Source organism: Penicillium mononematosum, assembly GCF_028829835.1.
Source record: "Penicillium mononematosum strain IBT 11891 chromosome Unknown utg000005l:1.0-9366267.0:1.0-9372171.0, whole genome shotgun sequence".
NCBI lineage: Eukaryota > Fungi > Ascomycota > Eurotiomycetes > Eurotiales > Aspergillaceae > Penicillium > Penicillium mononematosum.
This window is the reverse complement of record NW_026643275.1, coordinates 6,813,478-6,832,739: the sequence shown is the minus strand read 5'-3', so window position 1 is coordinate 6,832,739 and position 19,262 is coordinate 6,813,478. Positions and strand designations below refer to the sequence as shown.

The 19,262-nt window shown below is 49.2% G+C and overlaps 9 protein-coding genes across 9 annotated transcripts; 4 read left to right on the top strand and 5 right to left on the bottom strand.

Moving 5' to 3' along the window:
* Positions 1–346: 346 nt before the first annotated feature.
* N7519_010760 (uncharacterized protein) lies at positions 347–1,475 on the top strand (the record flags this gene model as incomplete). The annotated part of the gene is made up of 4 exons (XM_057297533.1): positions 347–564; positions 672–807; positions 880–1,372; positions 1,459–1,475. 4 exons carry the CDS (start codon positions 347–349, stop codon positions 1,473–1,475), a joined length of 864 nt encoding a protein of 287 aa, XP_057145415.1.
* A 21-nt stretch (positions 1,476–1,496) lies between these two features.
* On the bottom strand, positions 1,497–2,995 carry N7519_010759 (aminopeptidase P family protein; the record flags this gene model as incomplete). Its single annotated transcript, XM_057297532.1, has 5 exons — positions 1,497–1,697; positions 1,749–1,820; positions 1,880–2,216; positions 2,275–2,781; positions 2,832–2,995. The coding sequence occupies 5 exons, from the start codon at positions 2,993–2,995 to the stop codon at positions 1,497–1,499; spliced, it is 1,281 nt and encodes a 426-aa protein (XP_057145414.1).
* A 214-nt stretch (positions 2,996–3,209) lies between these two features.
* Positions 3,210–4,622, bottom strand: N7519_010758 (uncharacterized protein; the record flags this gene model as incomplete). Its single annotated transcript, XM_057297531.1, has 1 exon — positions 3,210–4,622. One exon carries the CDS (start codon positions 4,620–4,622, stop codon positions 3,210–3,212), a length of 1,413 nt encoding a protein of 470 aa, XP_057145413.1.
* Positions 4,623–5,189: 567 nt separating this feature from the next.
* N7519_010757 (Zn(II)2Cys6 transcription factor) lies at positions 5,190–6,738 on the top strand (the record flags this gene model as incomplete). The annotated part of the gene is made up of 2 exons (XM_057297530.1): positions 5,190–5,321; positions 5,371–6,738. The coding sequence occupies 2 exons, from the start codon at positions 5,190–5,192 to the stop codon at positions 6,736–6,738; spliced, it is 1,500 nt and encodes a 499-aa protein (XP_057145412.1).
* Positions 6,739–7,627: 889 nt separating this feature from the next.
* Positions 7,628–11,010, bottom strand: N7519_010756 (uncharacterized protein; the record flags this gene model as incomplete). The annotated part of the gene is made up of 3 exons (XM_057297529.1): positions 7,628–7,815; positions 7,867–9,892; positions 9,973–11,010. 3 exons carry the CDS (start codon positions 11,008–11,010, stop codon positions 7,628–7,630), a joined length of 3,252 nt encoding a protein of 1,083 aa, XP_057145411.1.
* An 899-nt stretch (positions 11,011–11,909) lies between these two features.
* On the top strand, positions 11,910–14,248 carry N7519_010755 (bifunctional aminopeptidase/epoxide hydrolase; the record flags this gene model as incomplete). The annotated part of the gene is given in 10 exon segments (XM_057297528.1): positions 11,910–12,153; positions 12,165–12,322; positions 12,377–12,461; positions 12,521–12,740; positions 12,796–12,913; positions 12,973–13,001; positions 13,030–13,093; positions 13,147–13,515; positions 13,567–14,054; positions 14,122–14,248. 10 exon segments carry the CDS (start codon positions 11,910–11,912, stop codon positions 14,246–14,248), a joined length of 1,902 nt encoding a protein of 633 aa, XP_057145410.1.
* A 187-nt stretch (positions 14,249–14,435) lies between these two features.
* On the bottom strand, positions 14,436–15,411 carry N7519_010754 (uncharacterized protein; the record flags this gene model as incomplete). The annotated part of the gene is made up of 2 exons (XM_057297527.1): positions 14,436–14,956; positions 15,036–15,411. 2 exons carry the CDS (start codon positions 15,409–15,411, stop codon positions 14,436–14,438), a joined length of 897 nt encoding a protein of 298 aa, XP_057145409.1.
* Positions 15,412–16,003: 592 nt separating this feature from the next.
* On the bottom strand, positions 16,004–16,929 carry N7519_010753 (TIP41 family protein; the record flags this gene model as incomplete). The annotated part of the gene is made up of 3 exons (XM_057297526.1): positions 16,004–16,117; positions 16,175–16,565; positions 16,628–16,929. The coding sequence occupies 3 exons, from the start codon at positions 16,927–16,929 to the stop codon at positions 16,004–16,006; spliced, it is 807 nt and encodes a 268-aa protein (XP_057145408.1).
* A 596-nt stretch (positions 16,930–17,525) lies between these two features.
* On the top strand, positions 17,526–18,804 carry N7519_010752 (aurora family serine/threonine-protein kinase; the record flags this gene model as incomplete). Its single annotated transcript, XM_057297525.1, has 3 exons — positions 17,526–17,624; positions 17,682–18,614; positions 18,670–18,804. 3 exons carry the CDS (start codon positions 17,526–17,528, stop codon positions 18,802–18,804), a joined length of 1,167 nt encoding a protein of 388 aa, XP_057145407.1.
* Between the last annotated feature and the right edge of the window lie 458 nt (positions 18,805–19,262).

Sequence of the window (19,262 nt, the reverse complement as noted above, 5' to 3'; positions counted from 1 at the left end):
TTTCGAATCTGAAGTTCTGTGGGAGATCTGCTGGTTTTCTGCGGTAAATGGGGTAAATGCGGCAAATGACGTTCTGTGGAGCTGTTCCTATATTGGAGTATCCAGGAAGAGTCCGGAGTGCCAAGAGTATAAAATATTGTAAAATATTATAATTTCCAAACAAAAAGGAAACAGAGGTCTTGACAAAGTAGAAATTCTATACACAATTCTATATATACCTAGATAGCTCTATTCGTGTCACCTGAAGTGCTTCTCCGCCTTAAGCCCCTGGAGCTTTGGTGTCTCTTCTCTTCCTCTCTTACCACCTTACCACCCTACCACTTTATACATATCCGTTACCTATCCCATGGATTTACCACAAACACCACAAGTTTGGGTCCCCAAAACTGAATCAAACCAAGAAGCCAATGCGACGAACCACAACTCCACCGAGGTAGAGATGGGAGGAACACAGGACACAAGCCAACCTGAAGAACCTGCGCAAGATTCCACACTTCCAGATGTGCAGGCAGAGCTAGAGCTACCCGCTCCGGCAAAGAAGAACGCAGGCTTCAACTTCCTTGAGTGAGCATTCCTTAAACCTTTCGCGACAAAAATCCGTTCTGTTTTTCAAAGATGGCTTCACGTTCCGTTATCCCAATTATGACCCGCCAGCTCACAACCACTCGTAGCTTCCTGACTTCACCAATCGTTGAGATCATCGTTGGGAAAGGCGACGATGAGACCGTTATGACAGCTCATCAATCCCTCCTGATGGAGGCACCACTACTAGCCGAGTTTGTTAGCAACTTCGAAGCTTCAGGACCCGTGCGTTCACTCATTCATATCCGTTCCACGTACATTTCTACACCTCTTATACTAATTGACCGTGATCCATAGAGACGCATTACCCTGCCAGAAGAGGATGTTGACGCCTTCAGTTGCTTCCTCCAATTCCAATATACCCGTGATTACACTGTGATTCGAACGGAAACACCTGGGGAAACAGCCGACGACAAAAGCGGTGATGAGTTGCTGCGCCATGCGCGCATCTACACCCTGGCAGAGAAGCTGGGCCTTCCAAACCTCCAGCGCATCGCCCATGCCAAGATCCATAAGGTCCAGAGTTCCCCTAACGCGGAGCTTTCCTATGCCCGTTATGTATACACTCATACACCGGCAGCAGATACTACTATTCGGAAGCCTGTGGCGAATTACTGGGCGAACCAAAGCCACGTGCTGCGCCAGGAGGTTGGGGACGACTTTAAGAAGCTGTGCATTGAAGTGCCGGAGTTTTCATTTGATGTCTTGACTATCATTCTGGATCGCAAGCTGAAGAACGGATCGGTGGATGAGATCAAGGAAGTGCGCGCAAGCGCAGAAGAGACATCTAGTTATTGCCAGTTGTACCATCACATATCCGAGGATCAACGATGCCTTTATCATATAATTTGGTATGAACCTCCTTCAACTGTCCAGGGGCAAAATCTTGTTAATGTCCGCAGAGTAACTGCTTTTTATAAGGCCAGGCTCTCCACCTCCTCAATGCTTTTCGGGGCCGTTGTCAGATTCTCAGAACCATCCTTGGTGATGTGGATGTTGTCTTCGATGCGCACTCCTCCCACACTCCAATACCGCTCCAAGACCTCAGTATCGATGTACTTGCCGGTCTCGGGAGCCTTTAAAACGGGATCGATGATGAAGCGACAGAAATAAATCTGGTAAATAATAAGAATTGGGAAAGAGGGTTCTCACGGGGTAGTACTTACACCAGGCTCAACGGTGACCACAGAGCCAGCAGGCAGGTTAGCGCGAACACGCAGGTAGCGGAACATGGTATCCTTGTCCTCATAGTTGGGGTTACCACCGGTATCGTGAGTGTCCATTCCCAGGTAGTGACCGAGACCATGGGGAAGAAGGCCACGCTGACACGCTTCTCGAACAGTTCGTCCTCGGATCCGCGTAGGATACCCAGCTTCAACAAGCCACGGATGGCAATGCGATGTGCCAGCGCGTGTACATCATCCCAGCACACGCCTTCCTTGAGCATCGCGATACATTCCGTCTGCATCTGGAGGACAATCTCGTAAATCTGACGGGTCTCAGGCGCAAACCTTCCATTCAGAGGAATAACACGCGTGATATCGGCGCAGTAGGTTTGGTATTCACCGCCAGCATCGATGAGAACATTATTCTTCCGCTGCTTAGTGATAGGGTCGACCAGGTCGACATCATTTCTAACATAGTGAAGAGTAGCACCCCCCCTCACCTCCAGCAACGATGGGGTGATAGGACTGCTCGCGACATCCATTAGCAATGCAAGCGCCGATAATGGCAGCCTCAATCTCACGCTCGTTAGTCGCGGTCTTGGAGGCATGGATAGCAGCGACGTGCGCTTTGGTCGAGATGTCGTTTGCCTTTCGCAGAAGCGCAACCTCGTACGCATCCTTGATGACACGAGTCTCCTCGATGGCAGTCTTCAAGCTGGTGGTGTTTGTTTCAGCGAAGCCCTGGAAGATTGTGCCCTCTGACACATGCTCGGCGATTGCAAAAGCAGCACTTTGTCCATTGTGGCTCGAGGCGATCGACGCCAAAGTCGAATTCACATCGGTTGTGAACAGCACACGGTCCACATCGTAGAGCTCCGCAGCCTCTTCGGGAGACAGAGGAAGACCAGACCAAATGACCGACTCTGGGTTAATTGGTGGAATGAACAAAGTCAATTCATCTTTGACGGCATCGTATACCACGGCGGCATTGGGCAAAAGACATCCAGTGAGATAGAAGAAAGGACGACGTTGCCTAGACCAGGGTTAGTGTCAAATCCAGATTCCATAGAAATGCTGCATTACCTAAATGGCATATCCTCGTCGCTATCCTCGATCAGTCGAGTTTTTTGAGCCTCAAGGTAGATAACTCCGGCCCCGCCATGGCGGGCCTTAAGAGACTCAGCGACACGAAGAGCATGGGCCTTGGCCGGATACTTGGCAGCAAGAATGGTATCCACGGTAGTCATATTGAAGGAATAGTAGGGGGAAAGAAGAAAGAAAGAGGAAGAGCTGTCGGGTATTCAGGTAATATTTACTAGCAGACGAGGTTACATTGCGGGGCTTAAGAAATTCCGCGGCTACTCCAAAAACATATCCACATGAAAGATACATACAACATACATCATATTTATTCGGATTAGTCGGATTAGTCGGATTATTTGGCTTTCAATCTCTCCGGGACTAGCTCTCTGAAGCAGATACATCTTCGAATTCCATCTCCCATTGATCCACTTCCGCAAACTTTTTGACGGCAGCGCGCAACTCATCGCTCACGCAACGAGTGGCCTCTGTTTCCACAGATTCCGAATCAGAAACGTCGGATTCAGGTGGTGATGACAAAGGAGAAGATGATGGCGATGACAGAATCGTTTCGTTTTCTTTGTTGACACCACTCGTTCGAGAACCTGAATACGTAGCTGGTTCTTTTGACGATTTGTCCTTGGTTTTCTTCTCTTTAATCTTCTTCTGCTTCGGGTTGCGGGTGTTGGCTAATGGTTTGGGTTTGCTTTTCCCTGCCCTTCGCCCGGATGATCTTTGTGATGGGTAGTTCAACTCGTCCTCGTCACCAGATGCAGCATCGTGCTGATCATCACTCTCGTCGCTATAATCATTAATGGTGCGGAGTCTGCGCCGACGACGTGGTAAAAGCTTGTCTTGCAGGTTTGCTGTCGATAGATGACTCGGGGCTTTGGACTTTTTCCTCTGAACAGGTCGCGGCGTGGAGTCACTAGGTGTAACGGAACCAGCAGGGCTGCTGGCCGGTGGTAACATAGTCTGGCTTAATATTTCTGGTAACCTTTGGGATTGCGGTGTAGCCTCGACTCTTTCGACATCAACCTCCTGATCTCCAAGTTCCTCGCCCTCAGATTCAACATCCTCATCTTCAGGAAGTTCGTCTCCAATATCATGTCGAGAGTCGCCGTGTCGAATCGGGGTCGCAGTTGGAGTATCTTCTACCATATCAATAGGCGACTGTGGTACTTGAATCTCTTGGGTCATGCGCTTGCGCTTGCGCGATCCGCCGGACGAGAGCGGGGATTCGGATGGTGACGGGGATGATTTGTCCGTTGGCTTGATAAGTAGCGATTTTCCCCGAGAGAGGTTCAGTGGTGTCGATTCATCATTGGGGCTAAGCCCACCAAGGAAGTCATCATCATCAATATCGGAAGAGCCATCGTCGTCGGCTTGCATCATCTGCAGAATGCTTTGCTGTCGCGGCCGCCGCCTAAAGTTGCTCAGAACCGAATTGTCGAATCCAGGCGTCCCAGGAACCCGGGAGTTCGTGTCGCCTTTGCGTCCAGCGAATGATAGCGTAGAGGAATAACCGCGCGATCTTGTAGGGGGACGACTGCCAGTTCCAGGTCGACTGCCGGTGCCTGGCCGGTCACCCGTGGGTGAAGATTCAATTGCTTGTTCATGGCCTTTGGTCAAGGGTGTTTGACTGCGTAGGGCCTGTCTCGGATCCAGGGCTCGCTCGGGCTGCACAGGCGATTTCGCGACATTGGGGTCAATTTGTTGTGTTGAGTCTCCTATGGTGTTTTTGGGCTGATTCTTCCCCGCTGTGCGACTTCGTTTGGGGGCTGGACGAGGCATGTTTGAACGATTGTTTTGAACCAACGGGGTGTATGTTATGGAGCCAAAGTGGTTGCGCTACAAATGCGAAAGAAGATTCGACGCGTTTGTTTGGGACGCGTGCACGTGGACCACATGTGACATCAAACTCGATGTCGACAATACAAAGAGCTACCTAGTATGTACCAACATATATTACTCGGTCTATATATATTTCCTATATATATTTACATATCTACCAGTTTGCTTGTACTTTTATTGTTTTTATTGTCTCGCATTTTCCCCTCCAATGTCACAGTTGCAGGGGTTGTATGCTCAACCTGCCACGGAATCAACCCCGTATCAAGTTAGGCCAATTATCATACAACGAACACATGAAAGACTGGAACGGAGCTCTATTAGAGGCCAGCCTTACATTATACATTAATGCCTGTGCCCACAAATTCTCCGGATTACTTCTTGGATATCCCTCTTTTTTGTCTCTACTCATCTTCAAGTATGGTCTGATGCCCGTCATGCCGACCAACCCCTCGGTTTGGAGTGGAATGCAACATTAAATACAACTGCAATCAATCTCAGTCTGGAACAATGACTCTGCCCCCAGAAAACGAGACGGTAGACCCCATAGGGGACTATGCAGTTAGCGACACATCTATCGGCAAGAAAAAGCGCTCGAATACAGAAGCCGCTGAATATCCCAGAAGACGGGCAACAATAGCTGTAAGAGTCTCTGGCACATTTGATCAAGGCAGCTTTGACTTTGATTCAGTGTCAGATATGCCGGCTACGCAAGACCCGATGCAATGGGGCTCGTCCCAAGTGTCAACTCTGCGCCGATTTGAATGCGGAATGTGTCTATCGAGAACCCGGTATCAAACTCGACGCGGGCGACAAGCTCATCCTAGATCATTTGGCCAGAATTGAGAGTTTGTTGCATTCGAATTTACCAAACCAAGGGCCACAGTTAGCCTTGTCCGCTACTTCCCCGGCCACCAGCAACGATACAACCCTCGGTAGCGACGATCCGCCATCGAAAACATCATCCAGCGGCTTGCCTGTACATGGGAAATTGTCTGCTGTTGGACTCGGTTCCTGGGTCAACCTCCCCGCCAGTCTAAGCATCTCTACTATGCCCAAGATGCATACCACTCCCGCTCTTCATCTCCTCCAGTGGCCCCTAATTCGGGACTTGGTCTCTGGGGCCTGTGACCCACAGCATCTTCTTCAATTGGAGATGGCCCGCGAACCATTGCAGCTGACTCCAAATTCAGGCTTTGATTTGACAAATGCATCCACTTATGCCCAAGCTTTTTTCAACTATGGGAACGTTTGGTACGCCTGCGTGAACCCTTACACGTGGAATCGATATTATCAATCAGCCCTCGCGCAAGGATTCCAGGAAGGACCTATGAGTTGTCTTGTTCTTCTGGTCTTGGCCCTAGGAAGCGCCAGCCATAGTGGCAGTATCTCGTTTGTGTCGCCAGATCGAGAACCGCCGGGACTTCCTTATTTTGCCGCTGCATGGAGCTTCTTACCGTCAGTTATGATGCGAAATACTGTGATTGCGGCGCAGTGCATGGTCATGGCCTCTGCCTACCTGTTCTATCTAGTGCGGCCCCTGGAAGCCTGGACCTTGCTGTCCAGCGTGAGCATGAAATTGCAGTTGTTGTTTGGCAGTCCAAATCGAATTCCGAGCCAGTGGAGAGAGCTGAGTGTGCGGGTATACTGGAACGCCTTGTTGTTTGAAAGCGACCTTCTCGCAGAATTAGACCTCCCGCATTCTGGCATTGTCAACTTTGAAGAACTCGTGGATCTGCCAGGTGGCTTTGAGGAAGAAGATGAGGACGATGGAGACGAGGAAGAAAGGGATCATAATGAGGGCGAAGAACGCCGAATAGCCAGGAAATATCAGGGTTCATCACGCCCGGTGGACTCTCAGCTGGTTGTTCGGCGTGACGAACTGTGGTACTTCCTGGCAGAGATTGCGCTACGAAGACTTCTCAACCGCGTCAGCCACATCATTTATCAGAAAGACAGCACTCACACTCTCGCCTCATTGGGTCCGATTGTCTCAGAGCTCGACTTTCAGCTATCTCAGTGGTACGAGAGCCTCCCCCGCCCGTGCAATTCCCTTTGACCCCAAAGCCTCTTTCCAATCCGGTTCAAACGGTGCTGAGGCTTCGTTACAATGCATGCCGTACCATTATATATCGTCCATATATCTTGGCTGTTTTTGAGAATGAACAGGCTGGAGCGGACCCGGGGGTGAAAGAGTGTTGCCGGCGATGTCTGGATGCTACACTCCGTCAGCTAGAGCATATAACCAGCCACCGAGAAGGCCACCTTCCGTATCTGTGGCAGGGTGCCCTGTCAATGGTATCACAGACGTTGCTGATAATGGGCGCCACAATGTCCCCTACCCTCTCTATCCTGCTCCCTCCCGTTGCACAGATAGATGCAATCATTGCGGGAGTGGTAAACGAGGTACAGAGGTATGCACACCTAGCACCTAGCCTGAAACTGTCAGCCGAGATTATCCGAGACGCAGAGACACGACGGCAGATTTGTCTTCGATCGGCCAATATGTGCCTTTGAACTGCACACTTCTGAGAGGACTTGTGTTAGATCTCAGCTCATCGTTGAATGGCTGGATGATTTACCGCTGAAGGGTGATAAAGATCCTTGTATATAGGAACACGAACACAGTATGATTGTAAGTACTAAAAGAATTGGATTGAAGGTGTGTGTAATATGCATTAGAGTGTGTCGTTAGAGCTCGCGCTGAGACAAGATCACCAAATAAACAGTTTATATGAGCAAGAAACAAACAGCGTTAAATACATTCCCTTCTCATGACAATTATGTTCTTAAATCATCAAATATCTCACGGGTTAAAATCATGGTATCTCAAAGGACGTGGGGAGATCAAATATGGACATCAGAAATATCAAAAGAGATGCAGGAAACCCCCGACCTTCTTTGGCTCGGGGGGGGGGGGATAATTATCGTATGGCTTCATATACTTCCTAAACCAACACCCACTCGCTACCTCGCTTGATGAACTTGTCGAGCATCAAGCCCACATCGGCCAATGCGAACCGACAAATGTAAAAGCCAAAGAATTCAGCAGCATGTCGTGTGCTGAGCTCCAGACCAACATGGGTTTTAGACGAATGTTTGAGTCCAGGGTCTTCAACCTGCTGAGCAATTTGTTCTGGTAATGGATTAGAACGGTGTCAAAGCATACAGACGAGAAAAGTCTTACCTAGCACTTGCGCGGCATCGAAAAGCCGCGCCAACGCCCCCATATAGTTCGCGTTGGGCCCAGAGAATTCAAGCTGGCTAACATTGCGCTTCGCAGGTGTTCCATGTACAGATGTCATCGGGACAGAATTGAGGAGTAAATTGTCCTTGTTACTTTCTCGAGCACTTGGGACCGGAGTGGTTGTCCCAAGCCCGGAAGTTTTTGCGCGTAATCTTTTCCATGTCAAGTATGACTTGTTTGGCGCAACGTCCGGTTGAACGGGTTCATCCGGCGTGGAAGCAGGCTTAAACAATGGCATTGATGTCTGGACACCGACATCACTGCCCAATTTCTTAGTCAATGTAACCTGAACTTGGTCGAGTATAGTATCAAACGACTGCATCTCCTCTAGAACCGCATCCGCATCATATGTATCGACCTGCGCCAATTTGAGGAGGGCAGCAGTCAGAAGATCGCAGTTGGACACTTTTTCTTCGAGGGCCTTTAGTTTGACATTTTTCACGCGCCAGACATCTCGAGGAATAAAGAGCTTCTCTGACAGATAGCCACCGTGAGGATGTGCAAGTGTCTGGTAGAGACATCTCATTAGCCAAAATGGGCGGAGAAGGAAACACTCCGGACATGGCTCTAGAGGAAGCGGGGCATTGGCCACCAACGAATTTGGACGGCCAAGAGCTGTGGGCGAGTGAATGTTGCTACCAAACAGGTTTAATCCGCCGCTTGGCAGTCCATTTTGATTGAAGTTAAAGTTCGCTAGGGTCGGTGTGGGTAAAACAGGGACGCCGCTAGTGGCGCCCCTTTGAGTGTCAGGGAACGCACCGCTCCACGGGGAGCTTGGGGATTCTGGGCACATATCAGGGATCTGAATCGGAACGGAGGCATTGCGAGCTCGGAAAGGCTTTGTATTTGAGTGGAGTTTGTTCAATCCATCTGGAGCCGAGGGTACTTTGCCCATGGGCCGCGCCGACAGCGGCAGGGGTGGTAGTTCGTTTTCATCATCTTCATGAGTACGAGCTTTGGAAAGATTGACGTGGTCAGTAACAGAGCCCACCGACGGGTTGCGTTGTGTTGGGTGTAAAGTGGAACGGGCCCCAGGAACTGAAGGTTCATCTTTCGGCAACGGTGGCGGGCGGTTTGCCAGTGGGGTTGCAACATTTTCCAAGGCCGATGACGCATTGGAATTAGCGCGAGAGGAACGGGTATTGGTCTCGATTTTAAGCTCGCGAGTCTGACTGGATAGTCTCCGGGCCCGCACTCCTGGACCTGTAGAAGAGGCGAGTGAGCCGATAGAACCAGCACGGTTTGATATCGAGGCTCGCTTTGAAGGAGCCGGAAAGTCGGATGACGCTGGCAGGGGTGGCAAAGCTGAAGATGGAGGAGAAGAGGGCATGGTATATGGCTCAGGCCTTAGGGCGTCTAGTGGCAAGACATCATCCTCTTCAAGCGTAGACAGTGCGCCGCCAATGCTTGCGGCATTGGACGTTGCGGAGCTTTCCCAAGTCCGCCCAGACATGTTGCTAGAATCCGATTCTCGAGGGAGTGCCGACTTGGACTGAATACCGAACTCAAAGTCGTCCATCACGTAGCCCTTGGTCATCTCTTCTAGCAAGCGCTCCTCTTCCTCTGCTTCGTCGTCCAGATATGCCGAAGTACGGGCAATGGAGTCGTGCCCCAAAGCTGCCTGTTCCTGGATCCGGCGCATTTCACGATCACGATTCATTGCCTCTGCTTCCTGTTCTGCCTCGCGTACTCTTTGCTTCGCTAATTGGATGTTCCTGCGAGCATTTGACACCACATCATCGCTTTCCTCTTTGTGCTCCGGCACAGGCTCCAGGCTTTCATCATATGCAGCTTCTACGGCCGCATCGAGGGCCGCATCAAACTCAGCCTCTGTGTCATTACTGAGGCGACGGCTTGTCCGGCGACGCAGGTACACCGATGACGCCTTAGAGTTTGCCGAGGAGGGTGATGAAGCACCCGATTCATCAATCGTGTCTAACCATGAAGTGGATTCATTAGTACCCTCCTGGTTGCCCGCCGGCAATGTTATATGTCGGGGTTGATCTTCCAAGGCAGACGGTTTCAAGGATTGTCGTCGAGGGGAACCGCTTCTAGAGAAAATCCCTTTGCCTCTTCCAGTGGGATCTGGTGGAACCCAAAGCTGGAATTAGGCGAGTTCTGGTGGCTCTCAATATGGGATCCGTCATTTGTCGAGCGAAGCAATTCTCCATATGACTCTTGGCTGAGGGGCCGATCTGGAAGAGCTTTGTCGTCGCTCTCCGGGAGAGGAAAGTCCATACGATGAAGCTCCGTGACCCGGAGCATATATGTGTCGCGAATTTCTTGAAGCTTGAGTTTCTCTTCGTCTCCTCCATTGCTACGGACCATGACAAGCTGCAGCAAGTTGCAAGCATCGGTATAAGCTTCCATGGCACCCTCAAAATTGGCAGCGTTGTCAAGAAGAACTGCCGTATTTGCTTTCTGAAGTGCCTTTGACAGCATGACCTTTTGGGTCTGTCCATGTTGTATGGCCGCCGGGTCTCCTTCCCCGTCATTTAAGGAGATGGACCCTCCACTGGACCGAGCAACTGGTACATCTGTTTTGATGCTATGTGTTGAGGGCTGAAAAAGATGGCTCGAGGCCGCAAATGAGAGATCGAGTTGTTGTGATGTTGACTCATGGTCGTATATGGCAGACTTCTCCAGCTCCGGCAGATCGAGCATCGGAGACCCATTCAGCCCTTGCGCACGTTGGGGGCTGTGACTCCCCCGTCCACGGTTGTAACCTGACATGGACATTTTCGAGCTCCCTCGACGATGGTGACCGATGTACTCCGAGGGACTTTTGCTAGATGCCGTTGACTGGGACCAGCGATTTAAACTGCCTAGCCCTTCTTTGATAGGACTGGTCGCTCCAAGACCCTCCGGGGACAAGTTTGCCACATTCTCCGTAAGCACACCGAGGCCAGTGGGTGTGACCGCACCTGGCGGCTTTATCATTCGAGTCCGAGAACTAGGCCGGGACGAACGAGAGGAAGGTCGGTTATGGGGCGGTCCAGATGGCGGTTCCGATGCAAAGGGACCCGAAGGACGTCTGAGGTAGGAGGAATTGGGGTCATCATCGATTGCTGTGTGGTGAATCATTTTGCAAAACGGCGGAATAGCGGTCGATTAGATGTCGGAAATGCAATATATCGAGTGTGTCTGTGTCTGTGTACCTCCCAGGAACTACGCGCCACCAGACAAGCACAATAGGAGAGAGAAATGGGTATCTGCAACCAGGTCCTGTATGTCTTCGCTCATTCTTCGCAAGTTCGGAGAGTTGATGTGGTCATATGTCTCGTAGAATATCCTTGGTTTTTGAAAACCCCCTATCCGTCTCAATACATAGCTTCGTAATTGGGAGAGCTCGAGGGTTTCAAAACAGTAGGCTAAGAGACATTATTTTCAATTGACCTAGAATGATCAGGAATCATGCGCATTGAAGATCAAGGACCGAACTCACAAATAGGATTTTTTTCCCCCGTCAGCCACGCAAAATGTGCGTGAAAAGCACAAGAACCTGTTGAATCTGCAGAAGGGCGTCACTTTTGAAGGTCGAGTTCAAGTTCGTCAGGGGCTTTGGAACTCCTTCAGGGGGTTCCCGTGCCGGGCGGTGGACGGGGAAAAAAAGAAACGGAGACCTCGGAAGGATATAGCGATGAGAGTAAAGATTCGAAGGAAATAAAGAGGATTCTTAATTTTGGATTCTGGAATTTGGATTCTCAAGGGAGAAAGAGGAAAAAAAGGGGAGTTCTCCCTAGCGCAGGCCTCTATACAGGGATATAATAAGCTACCTAGGTAGGTGATTGCAGTAGAATTAAAGAGATGTTTATATTAGAAAATTCAAAGTCAATACTTTATATAAAATGTCTATAAATATACAAATATATAAATATAAGCATCAATATCAGCACTTTATGAAGTTGACGCTTAGAGACGGGGAAATGGGGGAAATGGGAAATGGCCAGATGGGCTGATGGGGGGAGAAATTTCCCTCCTCCATGAATCCCACCTTAGGTCGTTCCTTGACTCGGAACTTGAACTTCAATTTAGTACGGGCTTCTATCAAGCTGCAATTCACCTCAATTCGAACTATGGCGACTATCAACCCTCCGCGAGATCCGAACACCGTGAGTAACTACAACAATTGGCGTTCCACCCATATCACGGCCAATTTCGATATTCTGTTCGACCAGAAGAAGCTAGTGGGAAATGTCGTCCATCAATTCAAGTCAATCACCGATGGTGAGTCCCAGGAGATTATCCTGGATACCAGCCATCTCGACATTGGCACCGTGAAGGTGGATGGCCAGCCTTCCAAATGGAAGTTTCTCCCCCGCTGGAGCCCTATGGTGTGCCATTGAAAATCATCCTTGATAAGCCCATCAAGTTGAATGGTACCGTTGAGGTTGATGTATGTTTTTGCAATTCTCCTCCATGGAGCCTCTATCTCACTCAAACATCTTAGATCGAGGTGGAAACCACCGACAAGTGCACCGCGTTGCAGTGGCTGACGCCTGCGCAAACCTCAAACAAGAAACATCCATACATGTGTATGTCATTATCTTGAGCTTCTTCTTTGGAGCCCCAGTAGCTGACAAAGATTGCCTAGTCTCTCAATGCCAGGCAATTCACGCGCGGTCTATCTTCCCTTGTCAGGACACTCCGGATGTTAAAGCTACCTTTGACTTCAACATCACCTCTCCGCTCCCTGTCATGACCAGCGGTCTGCCGATTCGCAAGTCGTCCATGGAGTCAAAGGCGGATCACCAGTTGTATCGATTCCACCAGTCGGTGCCAATCCCCAGCTATCTCTTTGCTATTGCTAGCGGGTAAGAACTCCTCCATTCTCGGAAAGGTACTGTTCATTAACGCAGAACTCTACAGTGATGTCGCCGAGGCTCCAATCGGACCCCGGAGTGTCGTTGCGACCAGCCCTGATAAGCTGGAAGAGTGCAAATGGGAGCTCGAGGCTGATACCGAGAACTTCATCACGACAATCGAGGTACACAGTCTATGCTCTATTCATATTAACTATCAATGGCCAATTCTGACTTCACACAGAAAATCGTTTACGCTTATGCCTGGGGCGAGTACAACGTTTTGATCCTACCCCCCCAGTTTCCCGTATGGCGGCATGGAGAACCCGATTTTCACTTTTGCAACCCCGAGTATCATCTCGAAGGTACGTAGTATACTCTGTACAATGGTTAGATGGACCATAACTAATAGGCCTAGGACCGTGAGAACATCGATGTCATTGCACACGAATTGGCTCACAGCTGGAGTGGTAACCTGGTTACCAATGCCTCATGGGAGCATTTCTGGTTGAATGAAGGCTGGACCGTCTACCTTGAAAGAAGGATTTTGGCTGCCATTCACGGCGAAGCCTATCGCCACTTCTCGGCCATCATTGGGTGGAAGTCTCTGACTGACGCTGTCGAGCATTTTGGTGACGATCATGAGTTCACTAAACTTATCGTTGATCTGAAGGGCAAGGATCCCGACGACGCATTCTCAAGTGTTCCTTATGAAAAGGGTTTCAACTTCTTGTTCTACCTTGAGAATCTTGTCGGCAAGTCAAAGTTTGACAAGTTCATCCCTCACGTACGCAATCTCTCTTCTCTCGATCGGTTTCTTCTATTGACTTCTTTGTAGTATTTCACAACCTTCAAGTGCAAATCACTCGACTCCTATGAGTTCAAAGCACTGATTCTGGACTTCTTCAAGTCGGACGCCGAGGCTTCTAAGCTCCTGGATGAACTGGACTGGGACAAGTGGTTCTATGCGCCAGGTCTACCACCTAAGCCAAGATTTGACACATCGATGGTGGATGTTGTCTATGAACTTTCCAAGAAATGGCAGTCGCTTCCCGACTCCTCATTCAAGCCTCAGATCAGCGACATCCAGGGCTTGACCGCAAACCAATTGGTCGTCTTCCTGGAACAGATGCTCTTGCTAGAGAAACCTCTCAGCCCCGAAATCTCAAAGTTGATGGGTGATGTCTACGGTTTCACGAAGAGCGAGAATATCGAGGTTTCCAACCTCTACTGCCAGGTGGGCATGAAAGCAGGAGATGACAGCGTCATTGAGCCAACCACCGACTTGCTGGGCCGCATTGGACGGATGAAGTTTGTCCGACCTTTGTAAGATGCCCCCGTCCTGATCGCAGACTCTGTTCTTGACATCTTGACACTGACCCTTTTCTTTTAGGTTCCGCAATCTCCAGAAGATCAATCGCCCTGTCGCCCTCGCAACTTTCGAGAAATATAAGGACTTTTATCATCCTATCTGCCGAGGCATGGTGGAGAAAGACCTGTTTGGCAAGAAAGATAACTAGACCTTTACCTCCTTGTCATATTTTGTTCAAGTAGGTAGACAGTCAATGCTCACCGATTTGTTTTCCGTGTCGTTATCTTCAACAATAAAAGTTCATATGGAAAAAGAGTAAAAAGAGTAGAGCAATTAAATATTGTACATGTTTTTATAATCAAATGCAAACCACTCACTTATGCAAGGATATCCCCTCATTTGTTCGCTTGAACAAGTTTCTTGTCCGTCTCCGAGTACCCAAAGATACCAGCGGTCTTTTGGTCGCCACGCCCAAGAGCGAAAACGAGGTCCACTTCATCCTTCTTTGATAGCTCCGACAAGACTCGGCGCATGTAGGCCACCACCTGAGCAACCTTAGCCCAGTCAATTTCTTCCTTCCCATCCGGTCCGGTCTGACTTCCCTTCCAGAGGTTTCTCCAGACAGCGGCGCCCAGCACCGCATCGCCTTTGGCCAACCCTTCATCATATGCAGCAATGATTCCACGCCACTGAATGAACAGATCCTTCAGGTATTTGTTGCGAATAGTGCGACTACCCAAATCATGATACGCGTCCATGCGGTGTTCTGCTTCATGCGAAAAGTGATCGATCAAGTGGCGTGAATAGGTAGTGACGCTATCGCGATGGGGCAGGGCACGAAGGCGAACCGTCAAGAGGTACATGTGGAGGAAAGTCACCTGGGACCATGTAGAAAAAGTTGGCAAGAGGCCGAGCTCTTCAGCAACCCCCGAAATTAGCTTGTTATCTTCAAACCAGATCATAGCCCAAGCCAGAGACCGCTAGGCTTCTCTTACCTTTATACCACCAACCCTCCCCAACACCAAGATCCTCACCAGCTTCTGTTTTCGGGACCTCTGCTCCCTTTTGCGACGCTTGGGGGATCTTGTAATCCGCTTGGCTGGAACAGGCCTCAAATAGCTTCTGTGTCATGCCATACGCGACATAAGTCTCGGCGGCATTTCCGGGTCTCCGGGAGAAGTTCTTGGCCAAGTCGGAGACCTTGCTTTGCGAATATGATCGAGTGGTGACCGATTTCAATGGCTGCTCCGTAGACGCGCAGGAAGCGGACACCAATGCTATCGGGCTGCGACTAGCAGATCTGGAAAGGCAGAGGTTCTGGGACCCGCGAATCTCGCGCGCCCATAGTGTTGATAATCTCCTAGTTGACATTGCTGAGGATGTGGAATTCGTGAATTGGTCTCTCGTGATTGGTGATCTGGATCTTTTCCTGCTAAAAATGTGTTTGCAATGTTTGTTCCGATTTCGATGGAGCCCTGGAGATGATGAGATACAAAGCCCAATCGAATAGATATTTTGGAGCGAATTGAACAACCTAAGCCTCAGACCTGCATATATTCATATCCTTGCAAGCTACTACTGAATTAGATTGCATTTTCGCACTTAATGTTCCACGTGAAGCTCCTGCTATTTATTCCATCGATGGTTTAAGTGCTATCTAACTCAAGCTCTATCCCATTCATGTTCATTTGCATCGTTTGAATATGTCTCATAAATTTGATCATTAAAATGTGGCATTAGGTCTGCAACCCAACTAACCAGGCCTAGCAAAAGATTCATGTGGGCGAATCCGGGGCATTTCATTCTCAACTTTCAGGCGTATGGTCGTCAAGATCGAGTGCTGTATTTCGTTTGTGGGGACGATCAGTTTCTAAATGACGAACAGCCCAATAACATGAGAATCTGTATTCGGGCAATGGTTGGCGATGCCCCGTGGATAACCAGAATATGGAGCGTAGATCTCTCAATCGCCTAGCACCAATCGCTCGGAGCGCTTTTCTACCACAGGGAGAATCTCCGAGAGTCGGTTGGGATCTCTCAAGAAAGCCGGAATATCATCCCTGGTTGCTGCTAACATCTTTGGATGGATGATTCGTCAGATTACACATCAACGTTATCCCATGACAGCACATACCTGTCGAACTTTCTCATATTCACACTCCTTTGAGACATATTCCCGAATAACCTCCCCTGTCGCAAATTCCACATAGATTCGAGTATCTCGGAGTCGGACCAAAACATGGTCAAGTCGCATGAAGAACCTTGTCAATAAGAGGAGTCTTCCTGGCATGACTCTGATCTTGCAAGACAGCATGGTGATCCCATTGTCCGCCAGCTCGTCTTCATAAAGAATAACCTCGTCAAAGAAAAGGATGGGGTCTGGGCGCTTCAATAATTCAATTGGAATGGGCTTCGTCGTTGGCTCGAATGGCCGCGCATTAGGATGGAGGGTGCCCCTGTAGTCGGTACTATATGACCAGTCGAACGGCTTCACGACTTCTTTAATTCCTTCATGGGTTTTCTCTCTGAGTATCAAGCCATTAGCGGCAACGATCGAATAAGCGCAAGTGAGAGGCCACAAAATTACCTGCTCTTTTGCCATTCTCCCGAGTACGCGACCTGGAGCATGGATTGACCAGTCTTGTCCACCAAGTCCAAGGCATCAAACGCATTGAAATTGATGCCCCAATTGCCCTTCTCGTGCTCTATTGCAACATAATTATCACCGAATATCATTTCTGGGGGTGCAATGCCGAGCTTCCTGGTCATTTCCTCGATCGGGTCGGCTTTGAGAATGGGTAGCTTCTGTGTTGAAATTCGAAACCCGTTGATGGTGATCGAGTTGGGTTTCTTTGCCTCCGGGGAGACCGTGGCACATGTTGTTGCCATGGTTAGAGCTTGACAAGAAGCAGGGAGAGATCAAACTGGGGATCTCCAGGGCGATGTATAAATGTTTGCGATTGAGAGCTGATAGCGATAACCCCGCGGACGGAGAAAAGGCGGTCCGACCCTGAAATATTTGTTCGGCAGAATATTTGCAGGCTTCGGAGGCTTTGATTTTATATTGACCCTTTTCAACTTTTTTATATGTAGTATCCCACTGGATTCAAAACATTTTACCTAGTCACAATTCTGACAACGTTGTCATCACCTCAAGCTGCAAATGCAACATACTCTACAAGCATTAATCGTAGCGGAGATAGACATAGACGCCGAGAGCGGGGAGAACGGCGGTGTGATAGGGTACATATATTACATCAGCCGGGCGTTGCTGGGGTGACGCTTTTGGGATCGCCCAAACACCCGAGCTTCTATTTCTCTCCCCATCTTTGCGATTATCCCCCATCGACCAACGACTAACCCGGTGCAAAAGTGATCATGATTGCACTGGACTAAAATTAGATGCAGATTTGGCTACTTTTTATACAGTTCTCTTCTTCCCACACCTTGTTTTCGCCTACCGTTATCCCATACAGCCTCCCACTATGGCGACAACCAAGACGCTCGAAGCTCGCTTTGAGCATTTGTCCATGAAAGATGAGAAGGAAAATGGAAACATTGATCGAGTCTATGGCAAGCAAAAGGTATTTGGCTCAATGCAATCTGTTTGGAGATCCACCTCGCTGACCTGATTTACCAAGGCCCCGGTCTCTTCAGCTCAGTCAAACAGCAATTCTAATCGAGCTCAACTATTAAAATTGGCTCTTCAAAATAATAATGAGAACAAGGCAAATGCCATGAACGTTCCAGCCTCGCCTGGCCGGGGATCCCACGGCGCACTGGTGACCCGGAGCACCGATGAAAACGGCGATCAACGCACATCTTCTTCCCTCTACGAGCAGCCAGCCGTCCCGAAGGAGCTGCACTTGGGAATGTTTGAAATTGGTAAACCACTGGGAAAGGGCAAGTTTGGGCGAGTTTATCTTGCCAAAGAACGTTCCTCTGGCTTCGTCTGTGCACTGAAGGTGCTACACAAGTCTGAGTTGCAGCAGGGTGGTGTCCAGAAGCAAGTCAGGCGTGAAATCGAGATCCAGAGTAACCTGCGTCACCCTAATGTCTTGAGGCTCTATGGTCACTTCCATGACAGCAAACGAATCTTCTTGATCCTCGAGTTTGCTGGCCGTGGTGAGCTGTACAAGCACCTTCGCAAGGAGCATCGGTTCCCGGAATGGAAAGCCGCACAATATATTGCACAGATGGCTGCAGCATTGAAATATCTGCACAAAAAGCACGTCATGCACCGTGATATCAAACCTGAGAATATCCTTGTTGGCATTCATGGAGAGATCAAAATCAGTGATTTTGGCTGGAGTGTCCATGCCCCCAACAACCGACGCCAAACCATGTGTGGAACTCTCGACTACTTGCCCCCAGAGATGCTCGGTCAGGGTTCCAAGGACAACTACTACAGCGAGAAGGTGGACTTGTGGAGTTTAGGTGTCTTGATGTATGAGTTTCTGGTTGGCGAGGCTCCGTTCGAGGATACCCCTGCCATGACCCAACGGCGGATTACCAGGGCAGATATGTCGGTCCCCTCCTTCGTGAGCCCAGAGGCGAAGGACCTTATCAAAAAGGTGAGGCAATATTTCTACCCAATATACAAAGCCCGGTTGCTCATATAATATCTAGCTTCTTGTTCTTGATCCTGCTAAGAGAATCCCCCTAGAGGAGATCCAGCGTCATCCTTGGATTATCAAACACTGTGAGAAAGACGATCGCACTGTGAAGCGCAGTTCGGGTTCTTCCAAAGAGGGCAAAGCATGAACCATCACTTCCCCTTGCATTACAGAGTTTCTGGGGGTCATGGTTATCTTTTCTTTTTGCCATTTCCTCATGTGGAGTTTTGGTGTTCTGAGCCTGCAAGCATTTTCAAGGCGTCTTATGTTTTTCTTGGAGGGGAGGTACTCGCGATTTGGCGATATTTTGATCTTAATTTTATTTCGCCTCCGACCTGTTCAATACAGCATTATGCATTCAACATAAGAAGAGACGGCTACTTGTGGTCTCTGATATATCTTTCATTTATAACCGGAACGTAGGGTACAGAATAGTATAGGACTAGATCTAGGTTGTGACAGCAACCATAGTGACAATACTTTGATCTCACCTCACCTCTAGTACCCTCAATTAGATGATACATACGGAGTACACATGTAGTCTTGCCTATTTTTATGCGCAGAAAATCTCGAAAGAAACACCAGAAGATAGGGAAGGTTCGTGTC